At 37.4% G+C, this 14,676-nt stretch overlaps 7 protein-coding genes across 7 annotated transcripts; 3 read left to right on the top strand and 4 right to left on the bottom strand.

Annotated features, from left to right (window-relative positions):
- The first annotated feature begins 1,266 nt into the window (after positions 1-1,266).
- LOC111795137 (auxin-responsive protein SAUR21-like) lies at positions 1,267-1,560 on the top strand. The gene has a single exon (XM_023677395.1). It carries the CDS (start codon positions 1,267-1,269, stop codon positions 1,558-1,560), a length of 294 nt encoding a protein of 97 aa, XP_023533163.1.
- A 1,112-nt stretch (positions 1,561-2,672) lies between these two features.
- On the bottom strand, positions 2,673-3,432 carry LOC111795231 (auxin-responsive protein SAUR24-like). The gene has a single exon (XM_023677529.1). It carries the CDS (start codon positions 3,150-3,152, stop codon positions 2,859-2,861), a length of 294 nt encoding a protein of 97 aa, XP_023533297.1. The 5' UTR covers positions 3,153-3,432; the 3' UTR covers positions 2,673-2,858.
- Positions 3,433-6,120: 2,688 nt separating this feature from the next.
- On the top strand, positions 6,121-9,615 carry LOC111795223 (auxin-responsive protein SAUR21-like). Its single transcript, XM_023677519.1, has 2 exons — positions 6,121-6,255; positions 9,103-9,615. The coding sequence occupies exon 2, from the start codon at positions 9,106-9,108 to the stop codon at positions 9,397-9,399; it is 294 nt and encodes a 97-aa protein (XP_023533287.1). The 5' UTR covers positions 6,121-6,255; positions 9,103-9,105; the 3' UTR covers positions 9,400-9,615.
- LOC111795228 (auxin-responsive protein SAUR21-like) lies at positions 7,955-8,495 on the bottom strand. The gene has a single exon (XM_023677525.1). It carries the CDS (start codon positions 8,414-8,416, stop codon positions 8,123-8,125), a length of 294 nt encoding a protein of 97 aa, XP_023533293.1. The 5' UTR covers positions 8,417-8,495; the 3' UTR covers positions 7,955-8,122.
- An 884-nt stretch (positions 9,616-10,499) lies between the features above and the next one.
- Positions 10,500-11,024, bottom strand: LOC111795227 (auxin-responsive protein SAUR24-like). Its single transcript, XM_023677524.1, has one exon. The coding sequence runs from the start codon at positions 10,951-10,953 to the stop codon at positions 10,660-10,662; it is 294 nt and encodes a 97-aa protein (XP_023533292.1). The 5' UTR covers positions 10,954-11,024; the 3' UTR covers positions 10,500-10,659.
- Positions 11,025-11,975: 951 nt separating this feature from the next.
- LOC111795230 (auxin-responsive protein SAUR21-like) lies at positions 11,976-12,543 on the bottom strand. The gene has a single exon (XM_023677527.1). It carries the CDS (start codon positions 12,457-12,459, stop codon positions 12,166-12,168), a length of 294 nt encoding a protein of 97 aa, XP_023533295.1. The 5' UTR covers positions 12,460-12,543; the 3' UTR covers positions 11,976-12,165.
- Positions 12,544-13,170: 627 nt separating this feature from the next.
- Positions 13,171-13,464, top strand: LOC111795136 (auxin-responsive protein SAUR21-like). Its single transcript, XM_023677394.1, has one exon. It carries the CDS (start codon positions 13,171-13,173, stop codon positions 13,462-13,464), a length of 294 nt encoding a protein of 97 aa, XP_023533162.1.
- Positions 13,465-14,676: the final 1,212 nt, after the last annotated feature.

The following is a 14,676-nucleotide window of genomic DNA, read 5'->3' as shown; positions in this document are numbered from 1 at the left end:
AAGCAAGTCCAACAGTCGGTTAACAACTCTTCCTGTGGACCCAAAGTAATTGTGCTAGCCTTGGAGAGAAGGCTACTAACTTCATCAATCTTAAGCTGTGGCAAGACCATACAACCTCTTTCAAGTCTGTTGATCCATGTACGAAAAACTGAGATTCCTGCTATGCAAATTTCTCAACCATTCCATGTCTTGGATGAATTCCTACATAGCCAACCAAATACTAAAAGAGCAGCTGGTTTAAGAATGAAGCTTGAATCAAGAATTGCCTCTCTGGTTTTCTCCAACAATAACTCATGGCCACATCCATAGACTTCAAAGCATTGAAACTTCCTACAAATGGAAGTCAAATTTGAATCAACATAAACTGGAGAAGGCACCCTGCTCTTTTAGTATCCAATAAGAGGGAAAACGTAAGATGCAAGAATTCCTCGAAACTCTTAAAACGAGAACAGAAAATATGAAGTTTGTGTAAACTTCATATAGGCTCTTCCAATAATATCAGCACAGGATGCTACGAACAAAACATGCCAGGAAAGCAAAATGAGTGGAGAAAATGGACATGGTAAGCCAATTGAGACAAAGACCATTGATGAGTGAGGAAATGAATTTGATTTCATGTAACAGATAAGTCAGACCTATGGAGAAACATTATGCACATCTCTAATTACACACCAGCAAACATGTATTAGACAATTCTAAATGGTAAACCTTTAAGATCATGGCAAGCTTAAGACAAGCATTATTCTTGTGTCTGAGAAAATTTACAAATGCATTGGCATCTCATTTATTGTTCTGATTAGTCTATTATCAACAAGAATTTATTCCTGTTTCTGTCCCTCTAATATATATTTTTCCTCTGGATTGGATCAGAGATGCAGCCAATGACCAATGGTGTGAGCTTGCAACATGGACCCACTGTAAGTTGATCTACCACGACATGGCATTTGGTTTCAAAGTTTTCTCGACCTGTTATTTTGGACTATGACTGTACCTCATTGGAACAAATGGGACTGCTCACTAGTTTGTTAGGGCACATGATGAAGTGCGTCTATTCGAACCAAATAAGCAACCCATGTGAGCATTTATGAAGTAGGCCCTCCTAGAGACCAACTTGATACTGTTTTCTTCTCACCATTTCCCCGCTCTGAATCCATAAATACAGATCAAATAAACTTCAATCTCCAACTCAAATTTCAAGCACATCTTCATTCAAGTACTACACTTTCCAACTTCTAGATCTGCATCAAGTGGAAAACCTTTCTAGACATGGGAATCAGACTACCTTCACTTCTTCTCAATGCCAAACAAGCTGTTAAAATGCATACCGCTTCTTCCAGAAACCGGTGTGGCGTTCCCAAAGGCCATATTGCAGTTTATGTGGGAGATATTGAGAGAAAGAGATTTGTAGTTCCAATAGCATACCTAAACCATCCTTCTTTTTCTGCTTTGCTCAACCGTGCAGAAGAAGAATTTGGATTTAAACATCCAACTGGAGGTCTTACAATTCCTTGCAGAGAAGATGTCTTCATCAATCTCACATCCAGGCTGCAATCTTGCTGAAAGAGAGAAGAAAAACAATCCTCCACACAATTTTGTCAGATTCCCTTCGATCTTTTCCCATAGTTAAGCGTAGAACATCAATGTAGAGTTAGCTTCTATATGTAAATGATGAGTAGCAGAAAAGAGATACAAAATTGAAATAGACAGTCACATTTTCTTACAAGAACACTGTGTCCCTTCATGAATTTTATTCACCTAAATTCGTTGGGTTTTTCCATCTCCATCTTTATGCTACTTCACTTGAATACAGCTGAGCACAAAACATTTTCTTGAATAATTGAATTCCATGAACGTGCAAAATGTTTTACTTGGTCTCTAACGATGATAATAAGAGAAGAAAAAGGATAAGTAGGTTTGAATAAGTTTAATCTTTTTTAATCCCTCTTATGTGAAAATCATATTTTTCTTAGTTGAAACTGAAGGCCCCTACCATAGGCATGTATTTGATAATCATAATTTTACTGTTTCAATAGAACACTAAATTAGGACTATAAAATCATTTCTGCCTATTTAGTCAGATGTCAGTAGCAAGAAAATACTAGGCTGACATGACATAGAATTTATCAGTGTTATTTGTTAACATTCTGGAAGGAATTGTTCTTGGATTTCCTGCATCATTTTAATATAAGTTCATAAACGAGTCAAGAAAACAGGGGGAAAAATGCCAAAACATGGTGAATTTTCTTTCGACTCTTCATCTTGAATAAACTTCCAATCTAGAAGTGAAATAAAGAAAGACATCCTTTTTGCAAGGAATTGTTTGACGACCTTGAGGATGATGGAATACAAACTCTTCCTCAGCGTGTTTGAGCAGTGGTTGGAATGAAGGATGATTCAAGTATGATGTTGGAAACACAAACCGTTTGCCTTCCGTCTCTCCCACATACACTCCCACGTTACCTTTTGGAACATATAACTGATTTCACAGAAATCTGAGTGAACTTGTAGAATGTCTGATGCAGTTCATTTTTGTTTAGTTCTGTTTAATGTTTGAAGTTTGAATATGTTATTCAGTTTTTTTTTTCTTTTTTTGGTATATTATAATTTTAGTAACAACTTTTCTCTCCCCAAAAGCTCAGATTAGCAATCACAGATCACCAGAAGAAATGATATATAGAAGTCTATGCTGAATTGGTCTATTTTCATTAATCCTGTGGTATAAGTAACTTTACAATGCAACTCATTTACAGGTAGGAAGGTTTCCCACTCTACAACAATCTAGTATGTGTCGAAAAGTAAAATGAGTCAGAAAAAAAATTGTCAAAAACGGCAGATGATTGTCCTTTCTTCTGCATCCTTCAAGATACTTGCAATCTGGAGGTGAGATCAATGAAGGCATCCTCCTTGCAAGGAATTGTTAGACCCCCCTGTGGATGATGGAAGCCAAACTCTTCCTCTGCATGGCTGAGTAGATTTTGGAATGATGGATGGTTTAAGTAAGAAATTGGAACCAAGAACCGCTTTCTTTGGAACTCTCCTACGTAAACAGCCACATGGCCTTTTGGCACATCCAACTGACTTTTGGTAAAACCTGACTGCTTCTTTAGGATCTGCTTGGCATGAGGAACCAAGAATAGCAATCGAATCCCCATTTGCTTGAGATGAAAGACTCTGAAAAAAGTCTAAAGCTTTGATCTGATTAGTGTAGAACACTAGGAATGAGTTGAAGTTGGTGTTTGAAGGCTCATTTGATGTTCAAATTTATAGAGTTCTGGAAGAAAGAGTTATGCTGTGAGCGATGGTATTCAAATGGCAAAGTGGGGTATTGAAGTCTGTTGGTTAGGTATTTGAGTAGGCCATTTCACATGGTTTTGTTCAACTTAGAAAAGACACACCAATTTCCTTCTCTCTCTCTTCACATTCTCCGCAGTTACACCACAAATTTCCATTTTCATTGGCCAAGTTGTTCGATTATGAAAAGTCGAATCATTGTTGAAGCTTTTACACTGAATTAAATGATTACAGACAGAGTGTATTATGTTGAAAATGGAAGAACAGAACCTCCATGTTAATGGCTTTCCATGAAAGAGTGACCAGCTACGTCGTTGGACTCAATATCTAGGTCAAAGGAGACTCTGCAGGCCTTATATGTACCAAATTGTGGACCATATCAAAGAATGGTTCTCATTAAGGAGAACAAAAGGCCCAAGTCAAAGTACATAGCTTAGTCGAAACATGCTAACTCTTAGAGGCATAAATCATCCACAAAGTTCTACCATCATTAGGAACTGCCAAGTCAAACAGAAGAAGAGTTCTAATAAGATCACCTGACGGTGTGGCATCACTGTAGTATGCAACCAAGACATCTTTTGTGGCCTCACTCTTAGCATACTTGAGCGAATTCTTGGTAGCTATATATAAGCAAAAACCACAACATCGAGACCAGATAGTAGCAGGGTGAACAGATGTCTCATTATTATGGTGTGCAAGTATAAGTGGTCATGCTATAAGACATCCAGAAAAAAACGGGCTATTTGAAAGAAGACTCAATAGGCAATGAAAGATGAGGAATATCACAATGAGTCTGAAAGAACTTGTAATCATTTGCCACAGCTAAGTCTTTCCTTTTGTCATTTGATCGGTTCAAATCCAGCTTAGATTTGAATCTTTTCTCTATACTGATCACTAGGAGCACAAAATGATCATTTGGAGCTTAGTATTTCCTACCATTTAAGACATAGAGCGCTCAGTAAACCTTTCTCCATACTGATCGNAAATTGTGGACCATATCAAAGAATGGTTCTCATTAAGGAGAACAAAAGGCCCAAGTCAAAGTACATAGCTTAGTCGAAACATGCTAACTCTTAGAGGCATAAATCATCCACAAAGTTCTACCATCATTAGGAACTGCCAAGTCAAACAGAAGAAGAGTTCTAATAAGATCACCTGACGGTGTGGCATCACTGTAGTATGCAACCAAGACATCTTTTGTGGCCTCACTCTTAGCATACTTGAGCGAATTCTTGGTAGCTATATATAAGCAAAAACCACAACATCGAGACCAGATAGTAGCAGGGTGAACAGATGTCTCATTATTATGGTGTGCAAGTATAAGTGGTCATGCTATAAGACATCCAGAAAAAAACGGGCTATTTGAAAGAAGACTCAATAGGCAATGAAAGATGAGGAATATCACAATGAGTCTGAAAGAACTTGTAATCATTTGCCACAGCTAAGTCTTTCCTTTTGTCATTTGATCGGTTCAAATCCAGCTTAGATTTGAATCTTTTCTCTATACTGATCACTAGGAGCACAAAATGATCATTTGGAGCTTAGTATTTCCTACCATTTAAGACATAGAGCGCTCAGTAAACCTTTCTCCATACTGATCGTTAGGAGCACAAAATGACATCCATCCAACTTAGATTTTTTCACAATTCAAAAATGTCTACCTATCTCTCATACGGTGCTTCAGCTTTCTTCCTCAACTCTGAATACTAGATTCTGCACAAATTGATAGAATCTAGGGGACAAACATATGTAGCTTCTCAACCTTTAAGCAAGTCCAGCAGTCTGTTAATAACTCTTCCTCTGGACCCAAAGTAATTGTGCTAGCCTTGGAGAGCAGGCCACCAACTTTATCAATCTTAAGCTGTGGCAAGACCATGCAACCTCTTTCAAGTCTGTTGATCCATGTACGAAAAACTGAGATTTCTGTTATGCAAATTTCTCAACCATTCTATGTCTTGGATGAATTCCTATATAGCCAACCAAAAACTAAAAGAGCAGCTGGTTTAAAAATGAAGCTTGAATCAAGAATTACCTCTCTTGTTTTCCCCAACAATAGCTCGTGGCCACATCCATAGACTTCGATGCATTGAACTTATCGACAAGTGGAAGTCAAATTTGAATCAACATAAACTGGAGAAGGTCCTCTGATCTTTTGGTATCCCATGAGGGGAGAAAACATAAGATACAAGAATTTCTCAAAACACTAGAAACAGAACAGAAAATATGAAGTTTGTGAACACATTTTTGTAGGCTATTTCTATAATATCAGCACAGGATGCTACGAACAAAACATACCAGGAAAATAAAGTGAGTGGAGAAAGGGACATGAATAGACCAATTGAGACAAAGATCATTCATGAGCTAGGAAATGAATTTGACTCCTTGTAATGGATAAGTAAGACCTATGGAAATGCATTATGCACATCTCTTAATACACACAAGCAAACATGTATTAGACAATTCTAAATGGTAAACCTTTAAGATCATAGCAAGTTTAAGACAAGCATTATTTTTGTGTCTGAAAGAAAAATTTACAAATGGATTGGCATCTCATTTATTGTTCTGTATAATCTATTATCAGAGATGCAGCCAATGACTGATGGTGTAAGCTTGCAACATGGGCCCACTGTAAGTTGATCTACCACGACATGGAATTTGGTTTCGAAGTTTTCTAGACCTGTTATTTTGGACTATAACTGCACCTCATTGGAACAAATGGGACTGCTCACTAGTTTGTTAGGGCACATGATGAAGTGCGTCTATTCAAACCAAATAAGCAACCCATGTGAGCATTTATGAAGTAGGCCCTCCTAGAGACCAACTTGATACTGTTTTCTTCTCACCACTTCCCCGTTCTGAATCCATAAATACGGTTCAAATAAACTTCAATCTCCAACTCAAATTTCAAGAACATCTTCATTCAAGTACTACACTTTCCATCGAGCGGAAATTTTTTCGAAACTAANGCTTCTTCCAGAAACCGGTGTGGCGTTCCCAAAGGCCATATTGCAGTTTATGTGGGAGATATTGAAAGAAAGAGATTTGTAGTTCCAATAGCATACTTAAGCCATCCTTCTTTTTCTGCTTTGCTCAACCGTGCAGAAGAAGAATTTGGATTTAAACATCCAACTGGAGGTCTTACAATTCCTTGCAGAGAAGATGTCTTCATCAATCTGACATCCAAGCTACAATCTTCCTGAAAGAGAGAAGAATAACAATCCTCCACACAGTTTTGCCAGATTCCCTTCAATTTTTTCCCATAGTTAAATGTAGAACATCAATGTAGAGTTAGCTTCTAAATGTAAATGATGAGTAGCGGAAAAGAGATGCACAAATTGAAATAGATAGTCACATTTTCTTTCAAAAACACTGTGCCCCTTCATGAATTTTTTTCACGTAAATTCGTTGGGTTTTTCATCTCCATGTTCTGCTACTTTACTTGAATACAGCTGAGCACAAAGGTTTTTCTTGAATAAATGAATACCATGAAATGCAAAGTGTTACTCTAACGATGCTCATAAGAGAAGAAAAAGATGAGTAGAGAACACCAAAAAGAAGCCTTGAATTGAGCTAATTCAAAATGGTTGATCCAAGAACAGCTCTCATCTTCAAACATCCTCTTATTTCGTTTTACATTTTCTAACTTGCCTAATCAGAATTTTTGCTTCTTTCTTGAGAACCAGATGGAAATAGAAATCTTATTTTTATGATAAATTCTCTGTGCTTGAGTTTTGTCAAATCTCTTGTTGCATGATAAAATAAGAAAATACAAAGAACTTATATCTCATAATTCATGTTATAATATAATTTTATAGCCGTGCCAACACAATTTTATACATGTTATAATGTTCTAGGAAAATTGAGGCTTTCTGATCCATGCTTGATCTTACAATCACCGACTCGAAATGGGCTACCAAGAGCAACTGTCGGCATATCTTTATCATCTGCCTGGGCACTAGGATGTGAAGCTTTAAACAAAGATTCTTCCTTGTTAGACTGCTCTGGCTTGATACTTGACATTCTAACTAAAAATGAACAAAAGAATGTCAGGAATTTCTATCGGTACATAATCTTTCAACAGCTAGTAGCCTAGAAGTGAGATCAATGAAGGCATTTTCTCTGCAGGGATTGCGAAACCCCCCATAGGATGATTGTATCTAAACTCTTCCTCAGTCCTCTTAAGTAAAGTCATGAATGTAGAATAGTTTTAAGTATGGTTTCAGAACTGAAACCGCTTCATTTCGATTTCTCCATCATAGACTGCAACGTGACCCTTCGGAACATCAGATTGGTTTGTTGTAGAAATAGCTTGCTTTTTGAGAAACTTGCTTGGCATTGAGGAGTATCAAAGGCAACTGGATTCCCATGTCTAATAGTAGTAACAGGAGGTGGCACATAGGATGGATAAAAACTTTTGTTCATTAGATCAAACCAAGATTAATATTTACCGTAGAAAATTTTAAATTGGCACATAAGGATTCAGTTTGCTTTGGATCTGTTTGAACTTAGAAGTTTGAATCTTCAAGATGCTGCTTAGTGTCTTTAGTGATGTGCTATGCTCTAGCAACAATTTTTCATTGTTCCATGGATTGCAGGTTACCATCACAAATAAAGCAACAAAGAGAGAGCTATATAGAAATTGATGTTAAATTTGTGTATTTTTTTCTTATTCATTTCTGTTGCTAAATGCACCATTACAATGCCACTCATTTGCAGGCAAGAAGGGCATGTCATTCTACAACATTCTAGTATGAATCAAAAAAACAAATGTATCAGAAACAAACAGAAATGTTTGTCAAAAAATTGAAGCTTGTGCTTTGCTGTTGATCCTTCAAGAAACTTGCAATCTAGAAGTGAGATCAACAAAGGCATCTTCTCTGCAAGGAATTGTTAGGCCTCCTTGTGGATGATGGAAGCCAAACTCCTCCTCGGCATGACCGAGCAGTTTCTGGAATGATGGATGGTTTAGGTAAGATATCGGAATCACGAACCGCTTCCTTTGGATCTCTCCCACATAAACGGCCACATGGCCTTTTGGAACGTCCAACTGGTTTTTGGTGAAACTTGACTGCTTCTTTAGAATTTGCTTAGCATGAGGAACCAAAGATAGCAACCGAATCCCCATTTTCTCGAACGAAAGGCAGTCAGTCTAATGTTCTGATCTGATTGGTATAGAGCTAACTAGAAGAGGAAGTAGAACTTGAAATGAGTTGAGGGTGGTATTTGAAGGCTCATTTCGATGTTTATATTTATATAAGAAAATCCTATGCTGATGACTCCGACCATTCCAGTGGCTTAGTGGGGTACTGATGTCCGGTAGTTGGATATATTTTTCAATACCCCTTCACATGGCTTTGCCTCATGTCATAAAAAGGCACCCAATTTTCTTCTCCAACTGCACATTCTCTGAAATTCATACCACTAATTTCAGGCTCATTGGTCAATTGTTTCCATTCATCACAAGTCAAGTCATCGTCCAACTGTTTCCATTAGTTCACAAACCAATCAAGCAACAATAGAACCTCAGAACTTTGTACTTTCCCTTTTGGACTATAACTGCACCTCATTGGAACAAATGGGGCTGCTCAATAGTTTGTTAGGGAACATGATGAACTGCGTCTATTCAAACCAAATAAGCAACCCATGTGAGCATTTATGAAGTAGGCCCTCTTTGAGACTGTTTTCTTCTCACCACTTCCCCGTTCTGAATCCATAAATACGGTTCAAATAAACTTCAATCTCCAACTCAAATTTCAAGGACATCTTCATTCAAGTACTACACTTTCCAACTTCTAGATTTGCATCGAGCGGAAAATGGGAATCAGACTACCTTCACTTCTCCTCAATGCCAAGCAAGCTGTCAAAATGCATACCGCTTCTTCCAGAAACCGGTGTGGCGTTCCCAAAGGCCATATTGCAGTTTATGTGGGAGATATGGAGAGAAAGAGATTTGTAGTTCCAATAGCATACCTAAACCATCCTTCTTTTTCTGCTTTGCTCAACCGTGCAGAAGAAGAATTTGGATTTAAACATCCAACTGGAGGTCTTACAATTCCTTGCAGAGAAGATGTCTTCATCAATCTCACATCCAGGCTGCAATCTTGCTGAAAGAGAGAAGAAAAACAATCCTCCACACAATTTTGTCAGATTCCCTTCGATTTTTTCCCATAGTTTAGTGTAGAACATCAATGTAGAGTTAACTTCTATATGTAAATGATGAGTAGCGGAAAAGAGATACAAAACTGAAATAGACAGTCACATTGTCTTGCAAGAACACTGTACCTCTTCATGAATTTTATTCACCTGAATTCGTTGGGTTTTTTCATCTCCATTTTTATGCTACTTCACTTGAATACAGCTGAGCACAAAACATTTTCTTGAATAAATGAATACCATGAACGTGGAAAATGTTTTACTTGGTCTCTAACGATGATAATAAGAGAAGAAAAAGGATAAATAGGTTTGAATAAGTTTAATCTTTTTCAATCCTTCTTATGTGAAAATCATATTTTTCTTAGTTGAAACTGAAGGCCGCCCCTACCATAGGCATGTATTTGATAGTCGTAATTCTACTGTTTCAAGTACTAACAGCTGTTTCAATGCAACACTAAATCGTGACTATTCTATCATTTCTGCCTATTTAGTCAGATTTTTGTATCTAGAAAATACTTGGCTGACAGGACATAGAATTTATCAGTGTTATTCGTTAACATTCTGGAAGGAATTGTTCTTGGATTTCCTGCAACATTTTAATCTAAGTTCATAAACGACTCAAGAAAACAGGGGGAAAAATTCCAAAACTTGGTGAATTTTCTTTCCCCTCATCTTTAAGAAACTTCCAATCTAGAAGTGAAATCAAGAAAGACATCCTTTTTGCAAGGATTTGTTTGACAACCTGAGGATGATGGAATACAAACTCTTCCTCAGCGTGTTTAAGAAGTGGTTGGAATGAAGGATGATTCAAGTATGATATTGGAAACACAGTCCGTTTGCTCTCCGTCTCTCCCACATTACCCTTTGAATCATATAACAGATTTCTGGGGAAATCTGTATGAACTTGTAGAATGTTTTATGCAGATCAATGTGTTATTCAGTTTCTTTTTTGGTATATAATAATTTAGTAACAAGTTTTCTCTCTCCCCAAAACCTCAGATTAGCAATCACAAATCACCAGAAAATAAGATACAGAAGTTGATGTTGAATTGGTCTTATTTTCATTAATCCTGTGGTATAAGTAACTTTACAATGCAACTCATTTACAGATTGGAAAGTTTCCCACTCTGCAACACTCTAGCATGTGTCAAAAAGTCAAATGAGTCGAAAAAAATTGTCAAAAATGGCATATGATTGTCCTTTCTTCTGCATCCTTCAAGATACTTGCAATCTGGAGGTGAGATCAACGAAGGCATCCTCCTTGCAAGGAATTGTTAGACCCCCTTGTGGATGATGGAAGCCAAACTCTTCCTCTGCATGGCTGAGTAGTTTTTGGAATGATGGATGGTTTAAGTAAGAAATTGGAACCAAGAACCTCTTTCTTTGGATCTCTCCTACATAAACAGCCACATGGCCTTTTGGCACATCCAGCTGACTTTTGGTAAAACCTGACTGCATCTTTAGGATCTGCTTGGCATGAGGAACCAAGGATAGCAATCGAATACCCATTTGCTTGAGATGAAAGACTCTGAGAAAAGTCTAAAGCTTTGATCTGATTAGCGTAGAGCACTAGGAAGAGTTGAACTTGGTGTTTTAAGGCTCATTTGATGTTCAAATTTATAGAGTTTGGGAAGAAAGAGTTATGCTGTGAGCGATGGTATTCAAATGGCAACGTGGGGTATTGAAGTCTGATGGTTAGGTATTTGAGTGGGTCACTTCACATGGTTTTGTTCAACTTAGAAAAGACACACCAATTTCATTTTTTCTCTCTTCACATTCTCCGCAGTTACACCACAAATTTCCATTTTCATTAGCTGAGCTGTTCGATTATGAAAAGTCAAATCATTGTCCGAGCTTTTACACTGAATTAAATGCTTACAGACAGAGTGCATTATGTTGAAAATGGAAGAACAGAACCTCCATGTGATTGGCTTTCCATGAAAGAGTGACCAGCTACGTCAATGTCTAGGTCAAAGGAGACTCTGCAGGCCTTATATGTACCAAATTGTGGACCATATCAAAGAATGGTTCTCATTAAGGAGAACTAAAAGACCAAGTCAAAGTACATAGCTTAGTCAAAAAATGCTAACTCTTAGAGGCATAAATCATCCACAAAGTTCTACCATCATTTTCAGCCCAAGTATGTTGACTTGTTTATTGTGAGCATAAAGCATGCACATCAAATTGGTTTGTTTTAGAAATAGCTTGCTTTTTGAGAACCTGCTTGGCGTTGAGGAGTATCAAAGGCAACCGGATTCCCATGTCTAATAGTTAACAGGAGGTGGCACATAGGATGGATAAGGACTTTTGTTCATTAGATTAAACCAAGAGTAATACTTACCGTAGAAAATTTTAAACTGGCACATAAGGATTCAGTCTGCTTTGGATCTGTTTGAACTTAGAAGTTTTAATCTTGAAGATGCTGCTTAGTTTCTTTAGTGATGTGCTATCCTCTAGCAAAAATTTTCATTGTTCCATGGATTGCAGGTTACCATCACAAATAAAGCAACAAAGAAAAGGCTTTATAGAAATTGATGTTAAATTTGTGTATTCTTTAAATTCATTTCTTATGGTAACTGCACCATCACAATGCCACTCATTTGCAGGCAAGAAGGGCATGTCATTCTACACCATTCTAGTATGAATCAAAAAAACAAATGAGTAAGAAACAAACAGAAATGTTTGTCAAAAAATTGAAGCTTGTGCTTTGCTGTTGATCCTTCAAGAAACTTGCAATCTAGAAGTGAGATCAACAAAGGCATCTTCTCTGCAAGGAATTGTTAGGCCTCCTTGTGGATGATGGAAGCCAAACTCCTCCTCGGCATGACCGAGCAGTTTCTGGAACGATGGATGGTTTAGGTAAGATATCGGAACCACGAACCGTTTCCTTTGGATCTCTCCCACATAAACAGCCACATGGCCTTTTGGAACGTCCAACTGGTTTTTGGTGAAACTTGACTGCATCTTTAGAATTTGCTTGGCATGAGGAACCAAAGATAGCAACCGAGTCCCCATTTTCTCGAACGAATGGCAGTCTGTCTAATGTTCTGATCTGATTGGTATAGAGCTAACTAGAAGAGGAAGTAGAAGTTGAAATGAGTTGAGGGTGGTGTTTGAAGGCTCATTTTGATGTTTATATTTATAATATTTCAGAAGGAAATGCTATGCTGATGACTCCGACCATTCCAGTGGCTAAGTGGGGTACTGATGTCTGGTAGTTGGATATATATTTGACAATACCCCTTCACATGGCTTTGCCTCATGTCATAAAAAGGCACCCAATTTTCTTCTCTCACTGCACATTCTCTGAAATTCATACCACTAATTTCAGGCTCATTGGTCAATTGTTTCCATTCATCACAAGTCAAGTCATAGTCCAACTGTTTCCATTAGTTCACAAACAAATTGAGCAACAATTAATCCTCAGAACGTTGTACTTTCCCTTTTGGACTATAACTGCACCTCATTGGAGCAAATGGGACTGCTCAATGGTTTGTTAGGGCACATGATGAAGTGCGTCTATTCAAACCAAATAAGCAACCCATGTGAGCATTTATGAAGTAGGCCCTCTTTGAGACTGTTTTCCTCTCACCACTTCCCCGTTCTGAATCCATAAATACGGTTCAAATAAACTTCAATCTCCAACTCAAATTGCAAGCACATCTTCATTCAAGAACTACACTTTCCAACTTCTAGATCTGCATCGAGCGGAAAACCCTTCTAGACATGGGAATCAGACTACCTTCACTTCTTCTCAGTGCCAAGCAAGCTGTCAAAATGCATACCGCTTCTTCCAGAAACCAGTGTGGCGTTCCCAAAGGCCATATTGCAGTTTACGTGGGAGATATTGAAAGAAAGAGATTTGTAGTTCCAATAGCATACTTAAACCATCCTTCTTTTTCTGCTTTGCTCAACCGTGCAGAAGAAGAATTTGGATTCAAACATCCAACTGGAGGTCTTACAATTCCTTGCAGAGAAGATGTCTTCATCAATCTCACATCCAAGCTGCAATCTTCCTGAAAGAGAAGAATAACAATCCTCCACACAGTTTTGCCTGATTCCCTTAGATTTTTTCCCATAGTTAAATGTAGAACATCAATGTAGAGTTAGCTTCTACATGTAAATGTTGAGTAGCAGAAAAGAGATTCAAAATTGAAATAGACAATCACATTTTCTTACAAGAACACTGTGCCCCTTCTTGAATTTTATTCTCCTGAATGGTTTTTCATCTTCATGTTCTTGCTACTTCACTTGAAGTCAGCTGAGCACAAAGGTTTTTCTTGAATAAATGAATGACCATGAAAATGCAAAGTGTATTAGCTGTGTTCCCTAACGATGCTCATTTGAGCAGAAAAAGGATAAACAGGTTTGGATAAATTTAATCTTTTTCAGTCCCCCTTATGTGAACCATATTTTCTTAATTGAAACTGAAGGCGCCTACCATAGGCATGTATTTGATAGTCATAATTTTACTGTTTCAATTACTAACGACTGTTTCAACGCAACACTAAATCGTGACTATTCTATCATTTCTGCCTATTTAGTCATATATCAGTAGCAAGAAGATACTTGGCTTACATGACATAGAATTTATCAGAGTCGTTCGTTAACATTTTGGAAGGATTTGTTCTTGGATTTCCTGTAACATTTTTATCTTAGTTCATAAACGAGTCAAAAAAGCAGGGGGAAAAAGTGTCAAAACTTGGTGAATTTTCTTTTGCCTCTTCATCTTTAAGAAACTTCCAATCTAGAAATGAAATCAAGAAAGACATCTTTTTTGCCAGGAATTGTTTGACAACCTGAGGATGACGGAATACAAACTCTTCCTCGGCATACTTAAGGAGCTGTTGGAATGAAGGATGATTCAAGTATGATATCGGAACCACAATCGTTTCCTATGCTACATGACCTTTTGAAACATACTGGTTTTTGGTGAAATCTGATAGCATTTTAGAATTTTCTTGACAAAAAGAATCTGGAATGGAAAGATTCCCATTACTAAATTTGCTGTTTCAATTGGTGTAGAACAAATTTAAAGAGAAAGTAGTAAATGACAGTGTTGAAGTGTAGTTTGTTGTTTACTTGATATCCTTATTTATAGTTCAAGAAAATAGTTTTACTGGTGTTTGGTGCTTTTCCAATGGGCACTTTAAGACTGGCGGTTAGGTATCTAAGAAGTCTATTAGGGATCTCCCCATCTTATAAAAGATTTTTCACCTCTCTCTTGGTTGT

The sequence above is a fragment of the Cucurbita pepo genome, chromosome LG05 (genome assembly GCF_002806865.2).
Source record: "Cucurbita pepo subsp. pepo cultivar mu-cu-16 chromosome LG05, ASM280686v2, whole genome shotgun sequence".
NCBI classification, from domain to species: Eukaryota; Viridiplantae; Streptophyta; class Magnoliopsida; order Cucurbitales; family Cucurbitaceae; genus Cucurbita; species Cucurbita pepo.
Note: the sequence above shows the minus strand (reverse complement) of the source record. Positions and strands in the feature narration are given on the sequence as shown.